This window comes from Plectropomus leopardus, chromosome 7 (genome assembly GCF_008729295.1).
Source record: "Plectropomus leopardus isolate mb chromosome 7, YSFRI_Pleo_2.0, whole genome shotgun sequence".
NCBI classification, from domain to species: Eukaryota; Metazoa; Chordata; class Actinopteri; order Perciformes; family Serranidae; genus Plectropomus; species Plectropomus leopardus.
In genome coordinates this window covers 18,432,229-18,457,801 of record NC_056469.1, presented here as the reverse complement: position 1 = coordinate 18,457,801, position 25,573 = coordinate 18,432,229, and the positions used below count along the sequence as shown (strand labels likewise).

General features: G+C 41.1%; 1 protein-coding gene across 3 annotated transcripts in view; it reads left to right on the top strand.

Moving 5' to 3' along the window:
- The window catches only part of zgc:158766 (uncharacterized protein LOC100009641 homolog), a 29,964-nt gene continuing 4,391 nt past the window's right edge, over positions 1-25,573 (top strand). For 2 of the 3 annotated variants that reach the window (XM_042489729.1, XM_042489727.1), the window contains exons 1-21: positions 1-227; positions 6,160-6,357; positions 7,377-8,604; positions 12,809-13,012; positions 13,435-13,558; positions 15,024-15,117; positions 15,622-15,708; positions 16,311-16,427; positions 16,775-16,873; positions 17,112-17,254; positions 17,367-17,505; positions 18,316-18,438; positions 18,523-18,687; positions 19,352-20,223; positions 21,202-21,451; positions 21,770-21,859; positions 22,230-22,454; positions 22,686-22,856; positions 22,949-23,126; positions 23,212-23,349; positions 24,060-24,338. In XM_042489729.1, the coding sequence (XP_042345663.1) occupies positions 159-227; positions 6,160-6,357; positions 7,377-8,604; positions 12,809-13,012; positions 13,435-13,558; positions 15,024-15,117; positions 15,622-15,708; positions 16,311-16,427; positions 16,775-16,873; positions 17,112-17,254; positions 17,367-17,505; positions 18,316-18,438; positions 18,523-18,687; positions 19,352-20,223; positions 21,202-21,451; positions 21,770-21,859; positions 22,230-22,454; positions 22,686-22,856; positions 22,949-23,126; positions 23,212-23,349; positions 24,060-24,338 (4,993 nt within the window). In that variant the 5' untranslated portion in view covers positions 1-158. The remainder of the gene's footprint in view (positions 228-6,159; positions 6,358-7,376; positions 8,605-12,808; positions 13,013-13,434; positions 13,559-15,023; positions 15,118-15,621; positions 15,709-16,310; positions 16,428-16,774; positions 16,874-17,111; positions 17,255-17,366; positions 17,506-18,315; positions 18,439-18,522; positions 18,688-19,351; positions 20,224-21,201; positions 21,452-21,769; positions 21,860-22,229; positions 22,455-22,685; positions 22,857-22,948; positions 23,127-23,211; positions 23,350-24,059; positions 24,339-25,573) is intronic. The other variant, XM_042489728.1, reaches the window with a different exon arrangement.

Here is a 25,573-nt window from a genome sequence, read left to right as displayed (position 1 = left end):
TCCACAGCACAGACAGAGAGCGTTAGGAGAGAAAAAAGTCCTGTCGATATCACAGAAATGACTAACAGCACTTACAGAGTGGACTGCACACTGGATTTTAGCGCTTGGAGTTGATGACAATTATTTATTTATTGTTTGGTGTTTTGTCTGGTGCCTAAATGCTGTCACTGGGCAAAATGCACTCCAGAGCAAAGTCCCGGAGCTGTGAAAACTACCTGAGTATTAAGGTACGAGCTTTAAATGTGCCGTCATTACAGTTTTGCTGAGACTTTTTGGAAGTTGCTGGGTTTGTTTGTGTGTTTTTACACGTTTTTCTGTATCGAGTGTAAACTTGGCTTCTTGGAAACTTTCAGTCAAGTGTGTGTGTGTGTGTGTGTGTGTGTGTGTGTGTGTGTGTGTGGTGTGTGTGTGTGTGTGTGGTGTGTGTGTGTGTGTGTGTGTGTGTGTGTGTGTGTGTGTGTGTGTGTGTGTGTGTTGTGCACATTCAGAGGATGGATGTTTTTAATGTCTCAGCTTGTAGATAGCAGATATTTTGACTTCTTGTTCTGTAGCCAAAACATAGCAGGTAGCTTTTTATTGATGTATAAAGTGAGAGAGAGAGGGGAGTCAGATGTTTTTACTCATCTAGCATTATATTATTGCTTGATGTAGTATTCATATCCTATTTTATGCCTCGTTTTCTTTTTTTTTTCAGAAAGACAACTCAGTACATCACAGTGTGTAGATGTTTGTTTTTTCAGCAAGTTTTTGTCTGCTGCTGTCTCAGATACTTGCCTGTTTGCAGGACTCTGTGTTCACGTTGAAGGGCACAGGGAGTGTAATTTGTCACTGATGGCTCCTCAACATGTTCTCCACCTGTCGTATGACAACCATAAACTGAATGTGGTGAATCTTGATGTTGATTTAAGACAAAGTGCAGTTTTAATGGGGAGCTAAACACAGAGCTCCTTAATATGCTTTTTAACAAGATAAATTTACTTCTTTAGGAGATACAGAAATCAGTGATTTTCAGCTGCGTACCTTCATCAGTGATGGTGGGCTTTTATCAGTACTCTAGATGTGATGAATGTACTACTTATCATTTCTGAGTTCAGTGAAATACACAAGTTTGTATCCTTTCTGATAAGTTAGTTTCCTGTATCATCCTCCCACTTGTTTTGGTATGCCCCAGTGCTATATTTACCCTGCAGAGGTATCAGCAGACTTTGTTGGTCTCCTGTGTCTCTCCTGTCGCTGCTCATCATGGCTCTGATTGGTTAAAGGAGCTCTATTCACTTTTTGTCTTCTTATGGTTTCCTTTATGTAAAGTCTTAATCAAGTGTGTGAATGTGTGCGTTTTGTTGTTTACAGTACAACAACTATCTATTGGGTCTGTCAGGCTGCTCAGGAACACTATCCTGTCAGTGGTGTTTACTTCCTGTAGGAAAGAGTCATTAGTTGACAACATAAATCAAGTCTTTCTGAAAACCAACGTGGGAAAAGTTTCATTTTGTCTCATTTAAAAATGAAAGTTTACAGCTGTCTCTTTGTCTCTTAGCTTGCATCTTTTGTTTTGTGTAATGTTTTTTGAAGATCCAGCTTGAAAAAATACGGAGGCCTTACAGTTTACAATGTATCACATAGGCTGATGGTTAGCAGAAGTGTTTGTTTAAATTACGGTCAAGCCGTGGGAATAAATAAAGGAACTGATTAAGTAAGTAAATTAATAAAGTAGGGCTGCAACTAATGATGATATTCATTGCTGATTTAACTGGTAATTATTTTCTCGATTAGTTGGGTGGTGTTAAAAATGTGAGGAAACAGTGAAAAACTTTGATCAGATGACGTCCTCAAATATTTTGTTTTGTCTACGACCGAAAGGTAATCAGTTTACTGTCATAGAGATGTAAAGAAAACAGAAAATACTCACATTTAAGAAGCAAGAATCAAAGAAATTTTTTTTACCTTAAAAATTACTCAAACTGTTTATTCGATTATTAAATCAGTTGGCGATTAATTCAGTAGTAGACCACTAATCGATCAATGGCTGCAGAAATGATAAAAATAGTAACTTTTGCCGAAGTGGGAGGGCCAGTTTATCAACTCCAGACTTCCCCTATTGTTGATCTCGCTGTCACCTCACAGACCCAGCTGTGTTTGGCACACAATCAGTGTGGGCCTCTCGGGGTTAAAGTTTATCTGCTGAGATAACATTATAACATTTACTAAAGTGTCCTCTTACAGTGCTGTTCTAATATTATGCTGTTGTTGACTGAAGAGTGTGCTTTGTAGTGTTGGAGAGATTTAGTTTCTTTGTGTCTAGTATGTGTGTGTTTTTTCAAGTTCAGTTTTCCTTCGATATCAAGATATGGAACGAATCGAGAAGAATTTAATAATCCCATTAAATACAGTTTCATTAAGAAATATTTTGATTTAAGATATTTGGCATTATTATGCTACATATTACCTGTATTTGGAGTTATTAGTGAAATGGTCAGATCTTTTGTCTGACTTTATTTCCTGGCTCCTCTCCTCGCCCCTCCTACTCTCATAAGATAGGATTTCTATTGGTACAGATCAAAAGCCGAATCAAACTGCGGGCTCAATGGTAAGGTCTCACCAGGCTCTTTTGTTGGCGTCCTGGCACCTGGCAGCAGGGCAGGTCTGAGCAACCTGTGGTCTTTGTCATTCTGCTGCCTTTGAGGCTGCTAGCAGGTTGGTTAGTGAGCAGCCTGTATGGGGGCTCCAGGCTCTCCTGTTACACTCCCCTGGTGGCTTCATGCTCCACTGGAGGCCTGGTAGGCAGCGCCTTTTGTGTCCCTGACCCACTAAATGTGTCAGTGACCACCTCTCGCTCTCGCTCTCGCTCTCCGTAGGTCTCTCACTCTTTCTTTCTCTTTCTGATGCACCCCCTCTCATTTTTATCCCTCTAACTTTGATTCCTTTCTTCTTCCACTTCTGACACATGCTTTAAAAGGTGCTGTACTTTTACACAATATATTTATAATTTGCGTCTTACATTGCAATATTTACTTCCACCACAACTTGACATGAAAGAGAATTAAGAAGCTATGTTTTCCTGTTTCACTGAGAGACAAAAGCCTCATCGTTTAGCTCTCTCACCGTCTCCGTGCATCTTCTGAACAGCTGGTTTACTGACGCTGCAGACAAAAGTGTCCCACCTGGAGTTTAAAGCCATTAATTACCACCTCAGTCCTCCATCACACAGGCGGCTGCTTTTACAAAGACCTGGCATCAGAAATGGTGGGACTTCCCAATGTGTTCCTGTCCTGGCTGAGGGTCTGAGGCTAGACATACACAACCATACACACTGCATTCCTCTGTGGCTCAGAGCGGATGGGAAGCTCAGCTTTGGTGGCTAAGCTCAGTCGTTGTGCTGAGACATGCAGATATGTCTCCCACTAGCCAGGTGACACTTTTTGAAAAGCTTTACTTACTTCCTGACGATGGAAAGCTACACATGTTGTACTTTATATAAGACATTATCTAAAGAGTGATGATGTAATGTCTATTTGCCACTGCTTTGCATGTAAACATTGCAGCTATTGTTCCGATGAGTGCAGTTTTTGTGTCCATATTGTAGCGTTGGATTACATGGGCTGCCACTCCGGTGTAACAGGTTGAATTTATCATTGAACTCAAGTCTCTGGTATATTAAGCAGAGTTTGTACAAGGTGCTTGAGGTGTTTGAAAATCAGTAGTACTTAAAGTAAAAAGTACTTAAAAGTACTTAAATATAATTGAGGAAAATAATGACTTCTTTTCTAAAACATTTAAGATTTACATTTAACATTTAAGAAACTTTTTTTTTTTAAACTTTTTTTGTCCATTGCCAGTTACATGCCTGAATTATTTAACCAGTTAATATTGAGTTAATTTTAGGCCTTGGTAGCATGTTTGCTCCTTTTACAAATCTGCACAATTCTTTTTCCTTAAAAATATAAAAGTGAGTGCTTGAAAAAGTACTTGAAAGTCCTTGAATTTGACCTGCCCCTGTCTGTGAGAACCCTGGTTGAGTAATCATTCTTCAAAACACCACCTCTGTCACTGCTTTTTTCTGCCTTGGGAACCTCAAGAGCAACTTGCTGGTGTGTTGTAGTGAGGGCTTTCCTCCCATTGTTAGCTTTCCTCCAATAAAGCACCGTGTTATTCTTCTCCTCCCGGGTGCAACAGTGACTAATGCCCAGAGACATTTTTGTCTCACTAAAAGCAGGCTGACTGCTAATGGAGGTGGGCGTTTTGTTTCAGGGCACCAAACACTGTACAGCACATACCACTTAGAGAGGCGGAGTGCACAATGAGCGCCTTGTAGTAGAGTCGTGGCATGTGTACGAATGCGCTGAACTGTACTCACTCTCCTCTAATTGATGGTGCTGAGCTGCTTAGATCAACAGGACAGATCCTACAAAGGGTGAAACATGGGCTGTCTGACAGGCTAAATTCACCGCAGCTCAGGCGATATCTTGATTTCTAGGCATTTTTTTTTACAAACTTTTTTGTCATGTAAATGCATTGGACAGTAGACATTCAAGTAAGAGTTAGGAGCTCAACCCCTGCGTTTTTCAGTGTGGTCCACAGTTGTCATAGTGTGGGACTTTCCCTGGCATTGCTGTCTATCTGTGTGGTTATCACTGGAGGCAGATGTCACTGTTGTGCTCCATTCGGGAAGGACAGATAGCCGAGGGGTGTTTGGCCTTGGCTCCAACTGCTGAGAGGAAGGTCATAACCTGAACCATGATCATAACTACAACATCAGGTCAACCTCATCTAGGTAGGCTGTAATCCCAAATGTCCCATCTTGTCCCAGACAAGTTGTAACTAAAGTTGTCGGACGTGTCATCTGTCCTGTTGGGGACAGGTGGTGGTGGTCCAGGTCATGCAGGGGACAGATAATATTCAGCGATGACATGGTTGTTATTACTGGGTAGCATTGCACCATCCAGCCGCAACTGGAGTCTAGTCTGTACTTTCCAGTTCTGCTGTTTGTGTCCGCTGACAGTGACGTCACTCCCACCAGGTGTTTCCCCTCTCGCTGATGGAAAGACCATCACGGCAACGTTTCCTGTCATGTTCGAACTTCCTGACTGTGTTGCTAAGTGGAATCATGCTCAGTAACTCACGTGCATATGCAACCGTGTGTTTATCTGGTTGAAGTCATGTACAGTAAGCACATGTTATTATATGGTCATAGTTTTGCAACGTTTGTTTGATATTTTTAACCGTACTTGCAGCATGGCGTTGTCGATCAGTCGTCAGGTGATTGATCTACCATTTTGGTCCACACTGTAATATCTCAATAACTATTCAACGAATTTTCATGAAATTTTGAACAGACATTCATGGTTTCAAGCGAATGAGTCCTACTGACTTTTATGATCCCCTAACTTTTCCTCAAAGGATACCAGAAGTTTGACTTTTTTTTTGTGAATTACAAATATTCAATGGATTGCCAAATTTTCATCAGCTTTGGCTGTACTTTTACTGCTAATTTGCAAATGTCAGCATGCTAACATGCCAAACAACAAGAGACAACATCAAATGTCTTTTTTTTAAAACATCAGTTTTCAATTGTGCTCTTAAAATAACATGATAATTATCCACTTTGTCAGCGTGCAGGTTGTGGTAACATTAGTCATAAAAGCAAGGGAAAAAATACTTTGCAAGATCCAATAGCTGTTACTTTCAGCTTTCAGATGATTTGTGAAGCTCGCCACCTTTGTAAATTTTGAAACTATTCCACATAGTTGACTTTTTCCACATCTTGCTAGCACATCTATAAGCATGTGACAGGCAGTCAAACTGTGTCAAAATCTCCTTACTGAGTCTAAATGTCCATATTTGAGAAGAACTATTCATAATTTGTGTTGGATTATTATTTCTTTATTTATTCGCTATTTGGGATTTTCTGGGATAATGGTATAGAGAAATGGAGCATATGAATACTTATTTGGTCATCGATTTCCATGGTAAGCTAATAAATGACTGGTAACTGAGGGATTGAAAGCCAAAAATGTTGGGAACCACTGGTATAGACTCCCATGTCCATTTTGGATATGTTCTAACGTTTTGCTGCATCTTGGGAAGAATGACCTGATTATAGATATCCAAACTAATCCAGCTCTTTCTTTTTCCCTTCCCCTTTCTTTTTCTTTCCCTCAGGACACTGAGTCTTTGGACAGCTGTATCCAGAGCACCTTGTCGGCCCTTTACCGCCCCTTCACTGCCACCGCTGCCACCGTCCTGTGGCAGCTCTTCAGTGTGGTGGAAAGGCAGTACAGAGGAGACGGCCTCCGCTGCCTCATTGACTTCTTGCTTCCCGCTAAGAGGATCCTGCAGGTCATCCAACAAGAAACCTGCGTGAGTTGTTGATAGATATGGCACCTGAGGTTTAATCAGTTTAACCTTCCTTGATTTATTTCAGATTTAATTTTGAGTTACAATATAGTCAGTCTCACCTGGTACCGACCTCAGTGATTTCCTGTTTTGCCTTCAATCTGAAAATGGAAATAAAGGGGCAGTGAGGGTAAAACAATGAAAAAGAAACCTAAAGCCATGCTAAAACATGTGTCAGGACATGTCCTTTCCCGAGGACTTCAAACATAGAATAATAAACATCTTGAAAGATAAGCAACTGGAGTGATAAGACAAAATGTTTGTGTGACAAAAGAATGTGAGAACAGTGCTGCTGAGTGGGAAAGGGGAGCATCAGACTGAGACAGAGTTGATTATTGTCCTGAACACAAGCTGAAAAGCAGCCATCTTTCTCTGAATAGACAGACAGAGGGAAACTGTGGTCTGTTTGAGAGGCTGCCATGGACTCTTGGGCCCAAAGTGAAATTCAATATTCGCTCTCTCAAGCTTTGATTGCTGTGTGTTAGGGCTCTACAACCAAAGCACTGAAACTTTATTCCTCTGCATTCATCTCTGCGGTGATTACACTGTGACGATAGCTGTAGAGCAATAGTTTCACCTAAGCCTAGCCCCTGAGAACAGCTTGCCGTGCATAAGAGTCTTTGTTTTGCAGGCAATATGAGAGGCTTCAGAGGAAGATCACATCCTCAGTCATATGAAAAACGCCAACCCTAAAGCAGTGTCTTTTCTCTTAGGGTATGGTTTTGATTCTGCCGTAGTGAAGATTTGTGTTGTGGTTGCTGCGAAACCAGGCCTGATCAGACAGGTTTTCCTTGTTGGATGAGTGATCGCTGTTAGTGATTCATCCAGTACGTCCCATGCAAACATCTCGCCACTCCATTAAAGTTAAACATGTGTTTGAACACATCTTAGCAGATGTCAGTCGTACCGCAGCCGAGTTGTGACACACCGATGATAATCCGTTACGGGAGTGGGTATTGACTGATTTCTCTGTTTTCTCTCAGGTGAGGTTCAGAGGATTGCTCTTCTATCATGAGGGGTGGCCTCTCTGCATCCATGAGAAAGTTGTCCTGCAGCTCGCCCCTCTGCACAAAGTGCGACTAAAGCAAGGAGACTTCTACCTACAGATTGTTCCTTTAGGACGTAAGACTGCCAAGCTCGTGATAAAATGTCTGACGGCCAGCGGGCAGGCCATTACAGAAGTCCCCATTGCAGAGAGCATGTATGGTAGCGTTTTCACAGCTGAGTTCCTGCAGAATGTAACGCGTGATCGAAATCTGCACCCGCTACAGAACTGTCTGCTCACCACTGGTACGACTGTGTACAGGACGCCGTGGAAGAACGTGGTCAACCCACTGTTTGTCAGTAGCACGGCGGACGCCATCATGCAAGCGCGCTGCAGTAGAGGTGGCTTCCGTGGCCATCTCAGCACCTGCAGCACCAGCGGATCCACGGGGACTCTTGACAGCCACCGCAGCTCCAGAGAGTCCCTGCACTCTCAGGGAGCTGACTCCATCTTCTCTGAGCCCACTTCTCCAAACAGAAACCACGCGGACCCCAGCAGTGAAAACCACAGCGTACTGGACTCTTCTACACCCGTCATTAAAATTGAAACCCCCCCTGAAGAGTGTGGGACAGGGAGTGAGGATAATGGTGGGAGGGGAGGAGGGCCAGGGTCCAAGATGCTCTCTTTTAGTACGGACCTCAGTAACCCAGGCCCTCGACGCCGCCTCCCAAGGGACTCTGTAGCATTCGAGAGCAGGAGACTTTTCAGGAAATCTTACATGGAGGCCCTGCAGAACCCCATGAGCCTCGGGTCCAGCTCTGAATCCATCCTGGAGGAAAGCCCAGATCCCAGCGCGGCCCTGAGAGAGAGCACAGTGACGCCAGGCAGCAGCCCCGACACCCGCACCTCCTCCAGAGAACACTTATCTCGGAGGCTGGGTGGTCGGAGCTGGCTCAGCGGGGACGACTCCAGGCCCAGCACACCTTTACTTTACTTACAGAGGGGGTTGAGGAGCGCAGAGAGACGAGCAGAAAGACGTTCAAAGTCGCTGGAGAGGACTAACAAGGCAGGCCAGGTTAAAGGCCACCGGGAACGATCCTCCTCTGGAGGCTCAGCTAGCAATTCGCCCAAAAAGCTGATGAATGGCTACACTCTTCGTTTTGGGAAGCTGGATGTTGAGGCGGCTTTTCCTGGTTCTGAGAGGAGAAGCAACAAAGAGGAGTCAGGTATGTGATGTTGCATTGACGTTTAACCCCTTGCGACAGATATCACATTTAAAGGGACACTTTTCAGTCAGGTCTGTGTCACTGCGGTGTGGCCACGTGTACAGATGAGCAGCGTTAAGGCGCCCACATTTATCTGGCGGATATTCGCTGGTGGACAGGAATTTTCATCTTTCTCTTCACTTCTCATGCAGATAATCATCTAATTGACATTTGTATATTAATACGGGATTATAAAGTGATGAAATAGACAGCTTTGCCGTTTACTGAATCATTATCAGTCCTCTTGATGAGGGTGGCTTCAGCTACAGGTGCAAATTTGTTTTCTGTCTCCATCTTTGGCAAACATGACTGTTGGTGTTTGAGTAGACGACACAAGGTAACCCGAATAACAAATGTTTTGCTGCTGCATCTCAAGGGCTCGTTTTTGTCATAAGCTTTGAAGAGACTATGTTTTTCATTTGGAGAAAGTAACTTTCTTGTTCCCATTGTAATGTCAATGTGCAAACTGCAGCAGCCTCAGGTAGCTGGTTGGAAGGAGATGCGTTTCTGTGAGGTAAAATATAGCGTAAAAAAAGATTTACTGAAGATTAATTAATTTTTTTATTTTGTCATTTATAATAATTATAATAACGATGATAATAATAACTTTATTTATATAGCACCATTAAAAATAGAGTTTATGAAGTGCTTTGACAAACAAAGCAAAGCAGAAATGAAATACATAGACTGCAATACAACAGAAAGCCAAACAGCTTTTTTGAACACAAACAAGAAGAAACAAGGGTAAAGTCAGCAAGGTGCAGGATGCATATTGTTGATATAAAATAATACAAATAGACCAAAAACAACAACAGAAACAAACAATAAAAGCAATCACACCATAAATTTAAGGATATAAAGTAGATAACACATAAATTAAAAAGATAAAATAAGTAAGAAGAAATAAAAGAAAGTGAAAGAAAAGACCCCAAATGCAAGAGGAGTACTTGATTACTCTAAGCAAATAATCTAAACACCATCTGTGTAGGAATAATTCTGTCTCAAGCTTTTTGATCCACACAAACAGTTGATCACTGATTACCACAGCGGTTTCCACTGTATTAATGCGCTCATTCACAGAACCTCAGGCTTCATTAGTATTGACAAGTTTGTTATTTTGGTGGTTAGATCATAATGACGGTCTGTGACTCATCATTTCTCGCTTATCAAATAGTACAACCTGAGGCTGTGAAAACCAAGCTTCCATCTCAATAACTAGATGATGGTTGTTTCTGTAGTCACGCCCTGCAGCAGGAGTGATTACAACAGTTCATCAGGTGGCTGCAGTTGGAGTCTGAGTTGAGACATAACTGTGAAGCATTAACGTCGTCATCAGTGGTGACAGATTGCTTTTCAAAATCCACCATGTGTATGCTTTGGCACGTTCAGGGCACAGGTATCGGCCCTACCCTGGAAACAGAACTTTACTCACAGCCCTGTGTTTTCTTTACCACTGTCAGACTGTTGTTTTTTTGTGTTGGTTCATACAGAGTAGTTTAGGAAAGTGGCGATGTGAGAGTACCGACTAGGGAATCATGCTGTTTTTAGAAAACACAGATTCTTCCGTGAATTGAAATGCGAGGGGAAAACCGAGTTTATTTAAATCTCTGAATCCTAATCTTGAACGCCGCGCCAGAGCTACAGCTGTTTGGACTGATTTTTTTAAAATAGGTGATTATGATTTAAATGTGTTAAATACACACCATGCAGCATAAATACAGTGGTTAAATAACATCATTACGTTCTTGAGATTACCTCAGAGGGGATTGTGTTTCAGCTGCTGCAAAGCAGGTTTCCCACAATGACATTTCAAAGGCAACAAAGGATCCTGTAAACCCTGTAAACTAACCACAGGGACCCCGGCATCCCACAATGAGATGACCCTACAGTGTTATTGGGGCTGGGGGCTGCACTGATCCCAGATGGGTTGCCTCATTTACAAAAGTTTCCTTTGTGAATCAATCAGCCACTGGGGATCCACCAAAAAAGCCTTTCAAACTGTGCCTGTGTCTTTGGAGAGTTCATTCAGTCCAGAAACACAAGACCTAACTCGCTCTGACTCACACCACTCTGAAAAAATACTCCAGCAGGATTAAATTACTCATGATATCAGCCAGCAAACTCTGGAATATCAAAACTCATCCTGCGTGATTTATGTGATCAGTAACTCAAAGCTCCAGCAACCACTGCAGATTTCGTCTCTTTGACGGCTTACAAATGTGTCCCGCAGACTACACAAAAAGACAGACTTTCACACAGGACAATACTCAGGAGGCTTTACTCTACATTTGTCACTTCCTCTGAAAACAAAGCAATTTAGGAAACATGCAGCAAACAGAAGCCTGGCCACACAGTCACACAGGAAATGCACTGACTGTTTGAAGACAATAGAGGCTGAGCTGGGAGGGTTTACTGTCACAGGACAGAGTGGGACAATACAAGAGGCCTCAGACTGTTTAAAAAGACAACACACAACAGGTGTCCACCAGATACAGATCTAAAATAACACATCTATGGCAGCCTATAAAGGTTTGAGGTTTATTTTAGTGCTTGGATGATATTTTGATAGATGCTGTTCTGTGTCAGTGCCGTCCTCTCTTTTGTCTCACAGTAGCAGAGTGGCTAAGGGATGGACATGCTTGTTCGCAAGTCCACCATTTTGGTTTAGACTGAATGTCTCATCAGCGGTTGGATGGATTACCATGACCTAGAGCAGCGTTAAGGTGTTAGAGAATGAATGACAATATTTTTTTCAGGGATACATGGTTGTTGTTGTTTTTTAAATATTTTTTAGGGATTTTATTGCCTTGATTTGATAGGACAGACGTAGTGTGAAAAGGGGAAAGAGAGAGTGGAGGACACGCAGCAAAGGCCCGAGGCCAGACACAAACCAGTGGCCGCTGCGCCAGGGACACAGCTTTGGTACATGGGGCCCCTGCTCTGCCACCTAAGCCACCGGGTACCCCATTGTTGTTGTTTTTTAGATGTTTTTTAGGATAGATGTCATTTGAATGTTTGTGAGAAAAAATAAGCTTTGATGGAGTTAGTATGCTCTATAATAATTTGTCCATGATAATAACCTTCTTTGTGCCGACCCAAGCTGCGAGTATTTGCTGTTGATCAATGCCGAAGCTCCAGAGTACCAGGAAATGGTGTTCCAGACAGTCTTAGTTTAGCGTGGAGCCTGACTACATTTATGTTTGTTCGGTGAAACTGTCTTGTTCTTTCTTTGTAATGGGGCTACAACTGTTTATTTGTATCGAATAACCTGCCAACTATTTACAGTCATCTTTATCAATTAATCATTTTGTCTAAAAGATTCATTTTAGAAAATAGTGAGAAATGCAAATGACCATTTCCCAGAGTTCAAAGTGACACAGTTATTCCTGTCTTGCTTTGTCAGACCAGCAGCCTCAAACCCAAAATTGTGGAGTTTGACAATCAATTGTTTTCTTGCTTATAAATGTTCTGTCAATCAGCCAATGGGTTAATTAAATAATTGTTGCAGCTCTGCTGTATACTCTGCATGCTGTGTGCTATCCATTTTGACATTTATTTATTTCACTTACATAAACACAACTGACATGAAATAAGTATAAAGTGTTTGTAAAGACAGAAATCTGTAATGGCTTATAAAACAACACACCCAAAGGAAATACAAGAGGTAAAATGTAAACATACAAAATCACCAGTATATTTTAAATATGAGTGTTCAAAAATGTCCCATTAGAAGTGTAGAAATGTAGTTACAGTACTTAATCAAGGCACAGTGGAGTATTGAGTCGGGTGTACAGAGATACTGTGTTTCGCTGCCTCAGGATGAAGTCCATAAATCGTGGTACCGTTTGGGAATGTCAGGAGCAGCATTCCTATAAACAGAGCCTGGAGCTATGGAAGGCTGAAGATATGAGTCTAATAACGCCGTGAGTTACCCGTGAGTCAGGCTGACTAAACACCTGGTCTCCGTGATGACTCAGTGTGAACTCACTACTAGAGCACACCTTTCTCACCACTAACAAACACTTGTTTCGTGAGGTGTTACCGTTTGCACTGAGGTGAAAGGAAGCTTCTCATTTCGATTGATTGCACTGCAGTTTTGTTCAATTGTGGCTCAGTAAGCATCACTTAGACAACATTTGCCTCCTATTTATAATTATTTGTACAGGACAGCGTGATGACATCATCAGCAGTGAGAGCAGGCGGCACAGGAGCAGTGGAGAAGAGTCACACAGTCCTAAGGCCGCCAATGGGTCGGCCATCAGGCCGGCTTCAGCACCACGCTCTTCCTGTGGGAGTATCTCAGCGCTCCCCAAACTGGTGTCAGAGGTCAATCAAGAACTGATCACATCGGGGGCTGTGATCATGCCGGGTAGGGGACAACACAGCTGATCATTTATTCACTTTATTATGAAAAAACAAAAATGACATTTCTCATTAACTTGTAAAATGTATTTTAAATCATGATATAATACATGGCAACAGGCCTTAACAGAGGAGACATACAGTTATCCTCAAATGATGTCATGATCCATTGTGTGAATTTTGAGTTTTTTCAACAGTAGTTGTTAATTTCTGGATAATATTGTACTGTGTTTGTTGTGAGGCAAAGGCTGATTCTAGAAACTGTCAAGTACTTTTTGCTCTAATTAATATTATTGTCTGATCCCACATAGAGGATAACATTGACCTGATAATACTGAGCTGCTTACAGATTTGACCTTCCTGACAGTGAAACTGATAGTGACATGTGAGCGGTAAGTGTTGACCCCCTGCTGGTGTTCTCTCTTCCAGGAAACAGAGACCGCAGTGGGAGGGCAGTGCTGCAGGTGTGCACGAGAGCTCAGGTGTGGGCTGGTGAGAGTTGCACGGTCAGTGACCTCACCTGTTTATTGGGCTACTACCGCTCCACGCTGCGGTAAGTCAAGCACACGCAGGGTTTATTTTGTCTGTGTTTAGAATAACTTCAGTAGCTTTTACAGCTGCCTGTTACCCCTGAGGTGAACATGACTACTAACCCATGCAGACTTTATTGATATTTTTTTCAATATTTCCAGTCTGCAGCTGTTATTTAGAGCTTATTGATGAATAAAAGGTGTTTTAAATAGGGCATTGTCAGTAAACTTAAAACGAAAAAATGAAGAAAATGACAGTTATCAGTCTTGCAGCATCTGTCTAGTTGGCATATATTCATGTTATTATATATATCCATTCTCGATTATACACTACAGTTTTTTTTTGTAAAGCCTCCACATATTTGCCATAGTTGTACAAAAATAAAAATGAATGTCTTACATCCATCCATCTCTTTAATTGGAATTATTGGATTTAAATATGCCCCCACGTTCATATACAAATGTCTTAATGTGGAAATAGACAAGTTACTTGCCCTGACTTATAATTATGGAGTAAATGCTGATTACACACTGTAACGGCCGTAGAATAATGACACCATAGGCATAACTTATTGTTCCATATAAGCCGCTCTTTCACTGTGCACTTCTGTCTGCTACCAGGCTACGATCTCCCGGGAATAAAAAGGCTCAATTCACGGCGAAAAGGACGTACATCAACCCTCTCAGCTGGTCATCAGCGTTGTTAGACACTAATATTTGGTTGAATTTAGGTTGTGACGTTGCATGACCTAAATTCAGTGTCAAGACAAAGTCTAACGCCAACGGCAACTTGTCTTTATTAGAGCACTGATGACAAATGACGTTGGTATTTTGTTTGTTTTAAGTTCGGAAGTAACCAAAATTCAGGTTCTTCCAAATGTCTCATGCCCACATCATCTCAACATAGAATAACATTTCACATGCAAAACATCATAATTTTAACATCCACATATCAGGAAATTTGGATTTTATTAGACATTTTAAATATCGTCAACCCGATTTTCATTTCAGCCAAAATTTAATATCTGTCTTTTTGACGTCATATTGGCGTCCGGTGCTATCTGGTATTGTACAGTCAAAACGGGAAAAAGGAGTTCTTTTTTTCCATGGTAGCTAATGGTACCTATCCCCCATCATCACAGTATCAGTCAGGATCAGTGTAAGTTCTTAGTTGTTACTAGCTCCAGCAGCGAAAATGGCGGACGGTGGAACAAAGGAAGTAACTGTGGAAACTGCGGTTGTTGCTCGGCTCTGAGGAAAATAGAAAGTGATCTGGTTATCTTTGCAACAGCAACGCCAACAATAATACCATTTGGAATGCAGGGGGGGGGGTAAAAAGTTGTCTGTTTCCACATTAAAACAATCATGTACGTTCAGGTTTTTCTCGTTTATTAGACAGTATCAAACTCTTAGCTGTCAAAATATGCCGCTAAATGCAGTCAGGTGTTTGACAAAGACGACACACTAACTGTAATGCTTTGGTTTCAGGAAAGAAAGGCGTGATCAAGGCCTAACTGTTGTAATAGACAGCAGGAGGCATCAGCCTGTTCCAGCTCTGTTGTCATCTCTGTCTGAACTGCAGGTGAGCCCGCAGTGGAAAATATGTAATTACCCTCCAACACACACACGCCCAAAGAGTTTACAGGCCTGGTTAAATCTCTGTTGTCCTTTGAGCTTTAAAGCTCCCCTTTGTCTCAGAGTTATGACACTATGTCACTCCTTCCACATTTGTTATTGTTGTACCTCAGTCTCTGACACAGTATGTTTTTTTTTAAAGAGGCACACCTTTAAATTTGTAGTGACTGCAGTTCCAAGACATTTTTCTGAAAAAAGGCCGGCCTCAGGGCTCTTGTGGAGGAGCCTGTGCTCACTTGTCTGTTTTTAACCGCACGCTGGGAGCAGGCTGGCTGCAGCCGACTTACAAGAGACATATCATCATGTTATGATGATGAGTTTTCTTACTGATGTCAGAATAATCATTCTGTAAACCGCAGCACATGCATTAAATTTAAATACACATTTTACATTGTTAAACTATAAAAAAAATGCACATCTTTTTAAGTAACTGCTTGTTTGTTTTTCTCAGGCATTAGCACCAAATGCACTTTACACTGTTCTCTTTCTGGTGGACAAGGAGGCAGCAGCCAAACCTGAGAGAGACATTGATGTACAGGTAAATAAAGACTAATATTGTCCAATGGATGAGAGGTGTTTTAATGCATTTGTTCCAAAAGACTATATTTAGGAAAAAGGAAACAGACATACTTCCTCAAAATGCATTGAAGCCTATTGAAAGTAATAGAGAGTGGCTCCTCAAATAAAAGTTTTAATAGTATTTCGATGCAACTTTTCTTTATATGTAATAGGAGCCCCACACGTGTGTACTGAAAAGTATAAAAATCCTGACTTTTTTATTGCTATTTCAAGGGATTTTTTACAACTTTTGACAAAACAGTAGAGCCCAAATGCTAAATATAGGATTTAGCCAAACATTTTTACTGATTGTGAGAATTTCTTCTGATTTGTGCATAGATTAGCCCAGAAATACAAATTTTCAGTTGTGGGCACAAATGGGTATAATATAGTGATGCATTTATGTTGTTAAATGCTACATATACTACACATATATGTAGATTTGAGAAGGGGCTTGCAAGCATTCAGATATGATATTTGTTACTGGATTGAGATGAATTTGATGATGATTTGATGAATTCCCATGTAATATCATCGCTGTCACACGACACAAATGATCAGTGCGTCTTTTTCTTGCCACAGACTGAAACGCTGTCATCTCTGAAAGCCCTGCTGAAGCACATTGACCAAACCCAGCTCACACGAGACCTGGAGGGCACCTTCTACTACGACCACAACCACTGGATCCACTTCAGACAGGTGGGTGTGACGGAGGTGGCTAGGCATTGTAAACATATTTGTAAACTTACTTAAGAGCTTAGGGAGGGTGGGGATACCTTACGAAAAACTGTTTCTTCAGTCAGTCAAAAAAAGCCCATTGTATTTCTTGTTGTTTTGCCAAAGTCATTTAGCAAGAAATTGCTCCTCTGGGCCAGTTGAAACAAGGTGTGCTGGAGACGTGTAAATAACACTTTCTTGAATCAACCTCTTGCATCCCACACAGGGATGGAGCCTTTTTTTCTCCAGAACTGCCCCCAGATTGTTTTGATGTTTTTTACTCTGCTAGTCCTAACAATCTTCTTCTATCTCTTTTTGCAATCTTACAGAAAATCGACCCGTTTGCCAGCAGCTGTAGCGCAGCCATCTCCTCCCTCCAGGAGTCCATCAGCACACTGAGCAACAGCGGCAACCTGCAGACCTCTCAGGTCAGACCCACCCCCTGCGGGCAGTCTGGCCCTCTGATTTATGTGTCTCCACTGACACACAATAGCTCTCTGCTGGCCTCGTTCCTCCTAACTGTTGTAAACAGTTCAGGAGTTTGTGTTATAGTTGCCTTCCATGATCTTTTAGCTTGTTGAGGTCAATAACACAATTTTAAACTGAAGTATTTTAGTTAACTTGTGATTATGTATATTTATTTGTCATTGTGCACGTTTATTCTAGGAGGTATCTGAGGTGATGGAACAACAGAGGCATCTCATGAAGTGTGTACTCGATGACACCCGTCTAAACAGACTGCGTCTGGAAGGAGGGACTGTCCTCGCCCGCATCAGGAAGGAAGAGGCCTGTGAGAATGAAAACTACAGGTACTGCAGGAGGAACTTTTCATCCACGAGTCAATATGAATAAAAACCTGTAGTGAAAAGTAAAATAAACTTTTCATGACCTGTTTTGTCTGTTTTCTTTGTTCATTTTTAGAGATGCTGTAGACATGTTGAATGCACTGTACAACCAAGTAGATGAAGAAGTTCATAAGCTTGTGATCCTCTCCAACAAGTCTCAGAAACAGCTGGAGAGCCTGCTGGAGGTGCGCAAGTTCGAGGAGCAAACACAACAGGTGAGCTTAAAGAAGTATTTCACAATTGGAAAGATGGTCTTTTCACAAAAGTGGGCTGTTCATGCAGTGGGAAGACACAAATACAAGTTGGTGCTAGAAGAACATCCGTTTTAGAGGTAGAGAACCTACAACTACCAGAATGCATAGTGCCACACCGAACCACGTAACACTCCCACTTGTAGGTGACCAAAGTTGGTTTCAGCTCATCCAAAAACAATTTGTCAGCAGGCTCGTAACAAACTATCTTGTATTACAGTTAAACAAGCAAAAATATATTTCTGAAAACCTTTTAGGAAAGAAATATCCGAATCAGAATCAGAATCTGGTTTTATTGCCAAGTACAGTGAATTTAAATAGAATAGAACATTAGATAAAAAAAATATAGAAGCAATTTAAATTTATAAAATGACAAAAGCGAATCTAGAGACCAATATGACATTACAGTAACAGCATCTTGGTTCATATTTGATTAGCACTGCCTAGTTTTATAGTTTGTTTGAAATTTTGTTTGTTTGAAAGAGAGAGAAAGGGGCAGATTTGATCCGCTTTTATACTCTTTAAATCCATAGTGGCAGCAAGACAAAAATGTGAAAGCACAATTTGAAGTTTGAGGAATAGCCCCATGGCTGACAAATGAGCAGGGATATCTGTCAGTCATATCTACTTTTTTATGACAAAACTGGCTTAAAGTGTCCCTTTGAACATCAAATATTTCACTCGACATCATCATCTGTACTGCTGATTTTCTGCTGCTTTTCTTCTCTCCGTCAAAAATGGGATAATCAATGAACAATCGCCTCCTCTTTCCAGATCAAACTGTGGTTCAGTGTAGAGGGAGAGAAGCAGCTCGCACCCTGGGAGTCACTCACTCTGTCTGTGGCCAAACTAAAGGAGATGAGAGGGAGCTTGGACCAGTTTCTGGAGGAATCAGTGGTAAATATGCCCGTGATTCATTTTATTTTATTTTTTATGGACCAATCAGCGCTAAATTGATTAGTTTTGTCTTCATCCTATCAGCACCAGCAGAGGCATGGCCTGCAGCTGGTGAAAGAGTCTCCGGAGTCCCTTCCAGGTTCTGTCCTCATGGACTTCAAGCAACATCTGGGCTCTATCTTAAGCAGAGTGGAGAGGAGGAAGACTCAGCTGGACATCCTGAACAACCTGTATGAATTTTATGACTCAGTAAGTATTTGAAATTACGCACATATCCTGTCAAATATGTAATGTCACATTTTACATGAGCATTTTTGGGTTAAATTGAAATACTTTAAGGTCCAGGGAATATATTGGCAGAAATTTAATATAATATAATAATTATGTTTTCTTTATTATATAATCATCTGAAAATAAGAATCATTGTGTTTTTGTTTAGAATGAGCGTTTATATAAACATAGGGAGCAGGTGGAGTCGGCCATGTTGCCCTGCTATATTTTTGCAGTAGCCCAGAACGGACAAACAAAAGAGGGCCATTTACATTTTTGCGCTGGCTACTGTATTAACCAACCCCTCTGTGGTGAACAGTGTTGGGAAAATATTTAAATATTTAAATACGTTTTCTAGAGAAGAGACCTGTGTGAATAATTCAGCTCCTGGTGAAAAGGAAGTTCATGCTTGGTACCTGGCAGAAGTTTAGGTTTGTTGCAGCCTGCAATCTTCATGCCTAGATGTTACTTTATCCTACACACTGCTCATTTAAAATCAGTGTGTGACAGTATCACAACACTAACATAGTACCTACAGGACTCCTTTACAACTGAATCATATTCAAGAGGGATTTCTTTTTGTAAGAATTAACCACACTGTCTAACTCTGATCTAAAGATGAATCACTGTTTCAAATCTTTAGGCGAACCGGTGGATGGAGCACTGCCAGGATTATTTCTGTCAGCTGAATCTTGACACTGCTGATCCTGCACTTCCTCCCTCTGTGGTGAAGAACCTTCAGGATTACTACACTGAAGCAGCCAAGTTCTCTGTGGAAAACTTTGGCACCCTCAACGACATGGTGCTCTCCCTGGAGAGTCCTCAGCAGCTGCAGCAGTGGAACACAGTGTGGCACAAATGTCAGCAGACCAAACAGCAGCTGGAAGAGACTTTGGCCCAAGCCATGACAGCAGCTCCAGACTCCTCGGCTGTCGACTCAGCGGCTTCTTTAAAGACTGCGGAAAGCCAGACTGCCACAACAGAGCAGCATGGAGTGAATTCATGCGTGCTTTTACCTTCAGTGATTACACCACTAACTTTTGAGGAGAACAAGCCTCACTCAGCTGGACCTTTCTCCAAGAGCCCAACCAGTTCAATCTCCTCCTCCACACACTTCACTTTCCCCCCTGAATGCGACAGCAAACTGAGGCAGAGTCCGTCCATGTTTGAGGACACGGACAGCGACTGCACCATCGACTCAACCATATCCTGCCACTCAGAGCCCGTCTACTCCGGGGCCGCACGTCTCCGCAAGCAGCCAATGAAGAAGATCATGAAGAAGACCATGAGCTATGAGTTGACCCAGAGGGACAGCGGCCACTTGGACATTAGCCACATTCACGGCTACACCGGTGTGTACATCAAGGGCTTGGAGGTGGCCAATAACGTGTCTGCGGAGAAGAAACTGCAGAGACCTGATGTGATGAGCCCGGCGTTAGGACGCAGCCGCAGCATGTCTACGCCCTCCAGGACCCACAACAGACGCAGTGACGGAGATGGAAAGAAACAGAGCAGGTGAGGAAATGATCCACTGATACTAAACATAAACTGGGACATTACTTTATATGTATGTTACATAAAAATGTTTATATATGTACAGTGCATGGACAAAATAACAGAAACACCAGTATTAAAAAAACCTAAATTAATGAAAGAAGCCTCAGTCTTTTTCAGCTGTTGTACAAACTCTTGATTTATATTTTAAGTCTTTGGAAAGGTGCTTCTAAGGTTTAAGTTACAGTCAGTGTCCCATTCTTTTGCTGTTTCTGGTATTTTGTCTACCTTGAATTCTGATACGTAAAAAAAGTAGTCATGTAACAAAATAGTATAACGAAATAAAGCAGAGAAAATCTGCAAATCCTTATCTGAGATGCTGGAATGAGCAATTATTTTGTATTTTTGCTTTAAAAATAGTGTAAAAAGATTAATTGACCATCAAAAAATGTAAATTCTTTCCTTGAAAACCTTAAGTTTTTCAAGAATGCAGGATTTGTCAATCAAGTGATTACATGTTGCTACCCTCACTAATTGGCACCAGAAATATTAGTCAGTTGAACTTATTATTAAGATTATTGTCATTTTATGCAATTAACCCAAAGACAATGCTGTTGTAATGATCAGGTACATTTCTTAAAGAGTTATTTTCCTAAAGAATTTTGTTTTTGAAAATTTGTAGTTAGCTTTTTTTTAGTAACCTGTTTCACAGGATAATGTTCAATTATGTATGTGATGAATGTTTTCAGACGGCTCTTACAACACACAAAAAGTTTTTCAGACTATTTATAGATTAAATTGTGCTAAATTCTGACTTTGTTCTGAGTGTTTTCTTACTTTTAAACCAGTCAACTACCTTAAAGTATTCTTTCCCTTGGCTTCTGTTGAAACATCAGGGAAATTAGTCTTTGGGAACTTCCCTAATATAAATCAATGTACTAATGCACTGAAAATGTTATGAATACTTCTCACACCTTATCCTGTTTCTTTGTTTACCAGTAAAGTGCAGCACATCATGGATGAGATGATCTCCACAGAGAGGGAGTACGTTCGCTCTCTCAGCTATGTCATTGAGCACTACTTCCCTGAGATGGAGCGGCTGGACTTGCCTCAGGACCTGCGAGGGAAGCGCAGCATCATTTTTGGTAACGTGGAGAAACTGTGGGACTTCCACAGTCAGTACTTCCTGAAGGAGCTGGAATCATGCGCCCACTCTCCGCTGTCCATCAGTAGCTGTTTTCTCAGACACGTGAGTCCAGACAGCCAGTCCGTCTGTGTGCCCTGAGGCGCACTGACAACCTAAAAACAGCACTCAGGTCTAGTGACTGTAATGTGTTGACCTGCAGTTACTGACGTTTTTCAAAACAACTTAATGCATGTCACCAGTGTGGTGTCAGGGATTCACAATGCTCTCTTGTTGTTTGTACCCATGTAGTCACTCATCAAACATAGACAACTACATCCACAGCCTCTTGGAAGCTGAATCATTCATAATGTTTGGCAAAGCATGCTGAAATGCATGCTTTTTACTGTAGTCAGCGTTGTAACTTGTTAATCTTGTGTGCAGGAGGATCAGTTTGGAATGTATGCTCTGTACAGCAAGAATAAGCCCCAGTCCGACGCTCTGCTCAGCAGCCATGGGAACGAATTCTTTAAGGTGCGTCTGGTCACATTCCTCACACGGTAGCAGGTCACAGGGGCAAGTGCTTGATGTTTTAGTCGTACACTCACTAAGTGCATCACAAAAAATGTCAACAGTGGATTTTGAGCAATACCTTGGCATGGCCAATATTACATTTTAATTATTTAAAAAAAATATTTGTCAATGTTAAGGTTATGTGTTAATGTTGAAAAAATAAATATCATTGGGTTTTGGTCTAAAAAAGTTGCACAGTGCAGTTCATCACTTAGCTCATGGCTTATAATGCGTTCCTGTCGTTTGCATGAGTAGATCCGTATTTAAAAGACTGTGGATTTTTAGAATCCATCAACGCCACAATAATAATCCTTACTGCATCTCTTTGCAGAATAAGCAGATGGAGCTCGGAGACAAGATGGACTTGGCGTCCTACTTGCTGAAGCCCATCCAGAGGATGAGTAAATATGCACTGCTGCTTAAGGACCTGATTAAGGAGTGCAGTCAGTCCCAGGAGCAGGAGCTGAGCGACCTCCGCACCGCAGAGGAGATGGTTAAGTTTCAGCTTCGCCATGGCAACGACCTACTGGCTATGGATGCCATTCGGGGCTGTGATGTAAGTAGTAATACATGGGCACACAGCCATGTGCTGCTATAATGAATATTTTGATGTCAGCATAAAAGCCAAATACTACTTAGCATTATTCTGAGACAATCCAGCATGACATTAAAGCTATTTTTGAATCGGAGGTCATCTTGTTATGAATACGGCAGAGTGAGGTCAGAGTCCCACCAGGAGTTGTATTGTTTTCTGTGACGCATGTGAACGGCCGTGTTTCCTCTCCAGGTGAATCTGAAAGAGCAGGGTCAACTCCGCTGCCAGGATGAGTTCATAGTCTGGTGTGGACGCAGGAAATACCTCCGCCACGTCTTCTTATTTGAAGACCTCATCCTCTTTAGCAAAACCAAGAAGATAGAAGGAGGATATGACTTTTACATCTATAAACAGTCCTTCAAAGTAAGAGCTTATTTTTATAAGATTATTTTCCCCTGCAACTTTTTTATAATGAAAAAACATGTAATGTTTTTTTCCTGTTCTTTTCTATTTAGACAGCAGAGATAGGTATGACTGAAAATGTTGGTGACAGCGGCCTGCGCTTTGAGATTTGGTTCCGTCGGAGGAAGTCGCAGGACACGTTTATACTCCAAGCGAGCTCGGCAGAGGTCAAGGCAGTGTGGACGGCCATCATAGGGAAGATTCTGTGGAGGCAGGCGCTCAGAAACAGAGGTGTTTATAATTGTAATTTCGATTGAATAACAATGTGACATTCAGGCTGTTTATCCCACGTAAAACAAAGACTTTGTCATTAAAGATTTACATTTCTGGACTCCAGAGTTGCGGATGCAGGAGATGGTGTCCATGGGGATTGGAAGCAAACCTTTTATGGACATCAAGCCAAGTGACGCAGCTATCAGCGACAGAGCCATTGACTATATCATGAAGGGGTCAGGTGAGCTGTTCTTGTGCACTTTGTTGATTTCAGCCTTTCAGCAATGTTTCAGAAATAATCTTCGTCTATAATAATACACCTGAAAACACACAATATATTCATGTACACTGAGCATGCGAGTGCTAGTTTAGACAGGAAGCAGATTATCTGCTCTCCGGTTTGTTGTTTAGTAACAGAAAACACTACATAGACCAGAGATTTCTTCACTTGAAGCGACAACAAGGTGAAACTGTTACCGAAAGTAACATCTGGGTATAAAACAGTCAAAGCGGAGGAGAACTTATCAGAAAAGCAAACACTTGAACAAACATCAGCGTGATAAACCTAATAGTGTGGATGTTGTGTTTCTCTGACTCCTCTCTCCAGTTTGTTGCATCTTCATGAGTCACTCTGTAATTATGCAGATACGCACTTCTTTTCTTTGCTGAAACCACAACAACTTGGCTCTTGCTTACGGGTCTTTTGATCTAAGTAGTATTATGAGAGTTTTGTCAAGTAAACACATCAGATGTAACTTAAGCCATACTGATTTGAATTCATTATAACCACAGTAAACTGTTTCACATTACTCCTCTATCAAGGCTCAGCAGAGATGCTGTAATTCAACATTCATGCCTTAGTTGTTGTAATTAACAACTGCAGGAATTTACAGACATTCTTATTACTTAACATCCCTCCTGTGATCTCACCGTGTTTGTCTCTATTGACAGAGGCGAGGACCAGAGCGTCCATTGCGGTGTCTTCGTTTGAACACGCCACTTCGTTCAAGCGACCTCATTCCACCATCTCCAACAGCAGCACCTCCTCCTCCAGCAGCCAGTCGTCGTCCTCCCTGCTGGGCTCGCTCAATCTTCATCTCTACTCCTCACCCTCTCACCCGCACACACATCCACACCTAATGACCAGCGTTCCCTCCTTCGCCCAGTGGCCCTACGACTGCATAGAAGAGGACGAGCTGGAGCAGGACAGCGGGAGTCAGCCCTCCATGAGTGAGTGACACATTTTTCTGCTGTAGTACGCAATGTTCATTATTTAAAGTTACAAGTAAAACACATTAGGGCATGTATCTGTGTTCATTTTGATTATGAAAAAAGTAAATGTCAGACTCAGAAAAATTATGGATGATAAATACAATTTTTGAAATATATATAAAGACTTTTTGACTTTTTTACACTCTTTGGGAAACTCGAGCACATAATCAGCAGATTATTTGTATTTACTCCTTATTTCTCACTCCACTTTCTATTACTGAAACCTTTCTTTGAGCTGTCAGTGTTACTCAAGAACCTAAATTGATTTAAACTGCTGTGATCAGTATTTTGCAATCAAAAACACAACCTCTTGCTAAGTGAGGACATAAAATATGGATGAAAAAAACTATTTTAGCAGACAATAATTAAAAAAAAAAAAAAAAGAAAGAAAAAAATAAAACTAATAACATTTTTATTAATTATTATACAATTATTGTGGCAAAAACATTTCACAATAATGCTATTATCATGATATCTAATCTAAAAGTCATCAGTAACCAGATGCAGGCACAAAGTTATTTTCACAATATTATTATATCATGTTTGTTAACATGACATCAATATTTGATTTTTAAGTATTACGATTATCAACAATACCTGTATATTACGTAACCCTTAACTAATAATAATTCATTTTTAGCGCTTTTTAAAACCCACTGTTCATATAAAAAGTATTAATCCTGCTTGGAAGTTTTCAGCTTGTGCTGATTTGATTTGGCATTTAACACAAATGCCAAATCAAATCAAAGAAAACACATCTCCTTAAATTCATCTAAATCAACTCAATTAAAGTCTTAGTATTTACCCACTCTGGGTCAGTATTTACTGTATGTTAAAAAGTGATTCCCAAAACAACAAAAAGGGGATAAATGAAGCAAAGATAAATATTATTAAAATGGAAAAATGCCTCATGATTTGAAAATAAAAACCAAATTTATAGATCTAGATTTAATAGTAAGGCCTTTATGTGTAGCATGTTTACAATGGGAGAAGGGAGATTAGATCGTCAAAGTGTATTCTTCACAGCTTCCACTAGGAGTTGCCAAAGGCTGAACATTTCCAACACACAGCTTTATGAATACATGAAGCCTTCACAACTTGTTAACTGAGCGCACACTGAATGAACTCTAGCCTCAATATTGAAGTAATTAAGTTCTGAGTTTTGTGATCCAGTGTTGCAGTGTTAATGTATC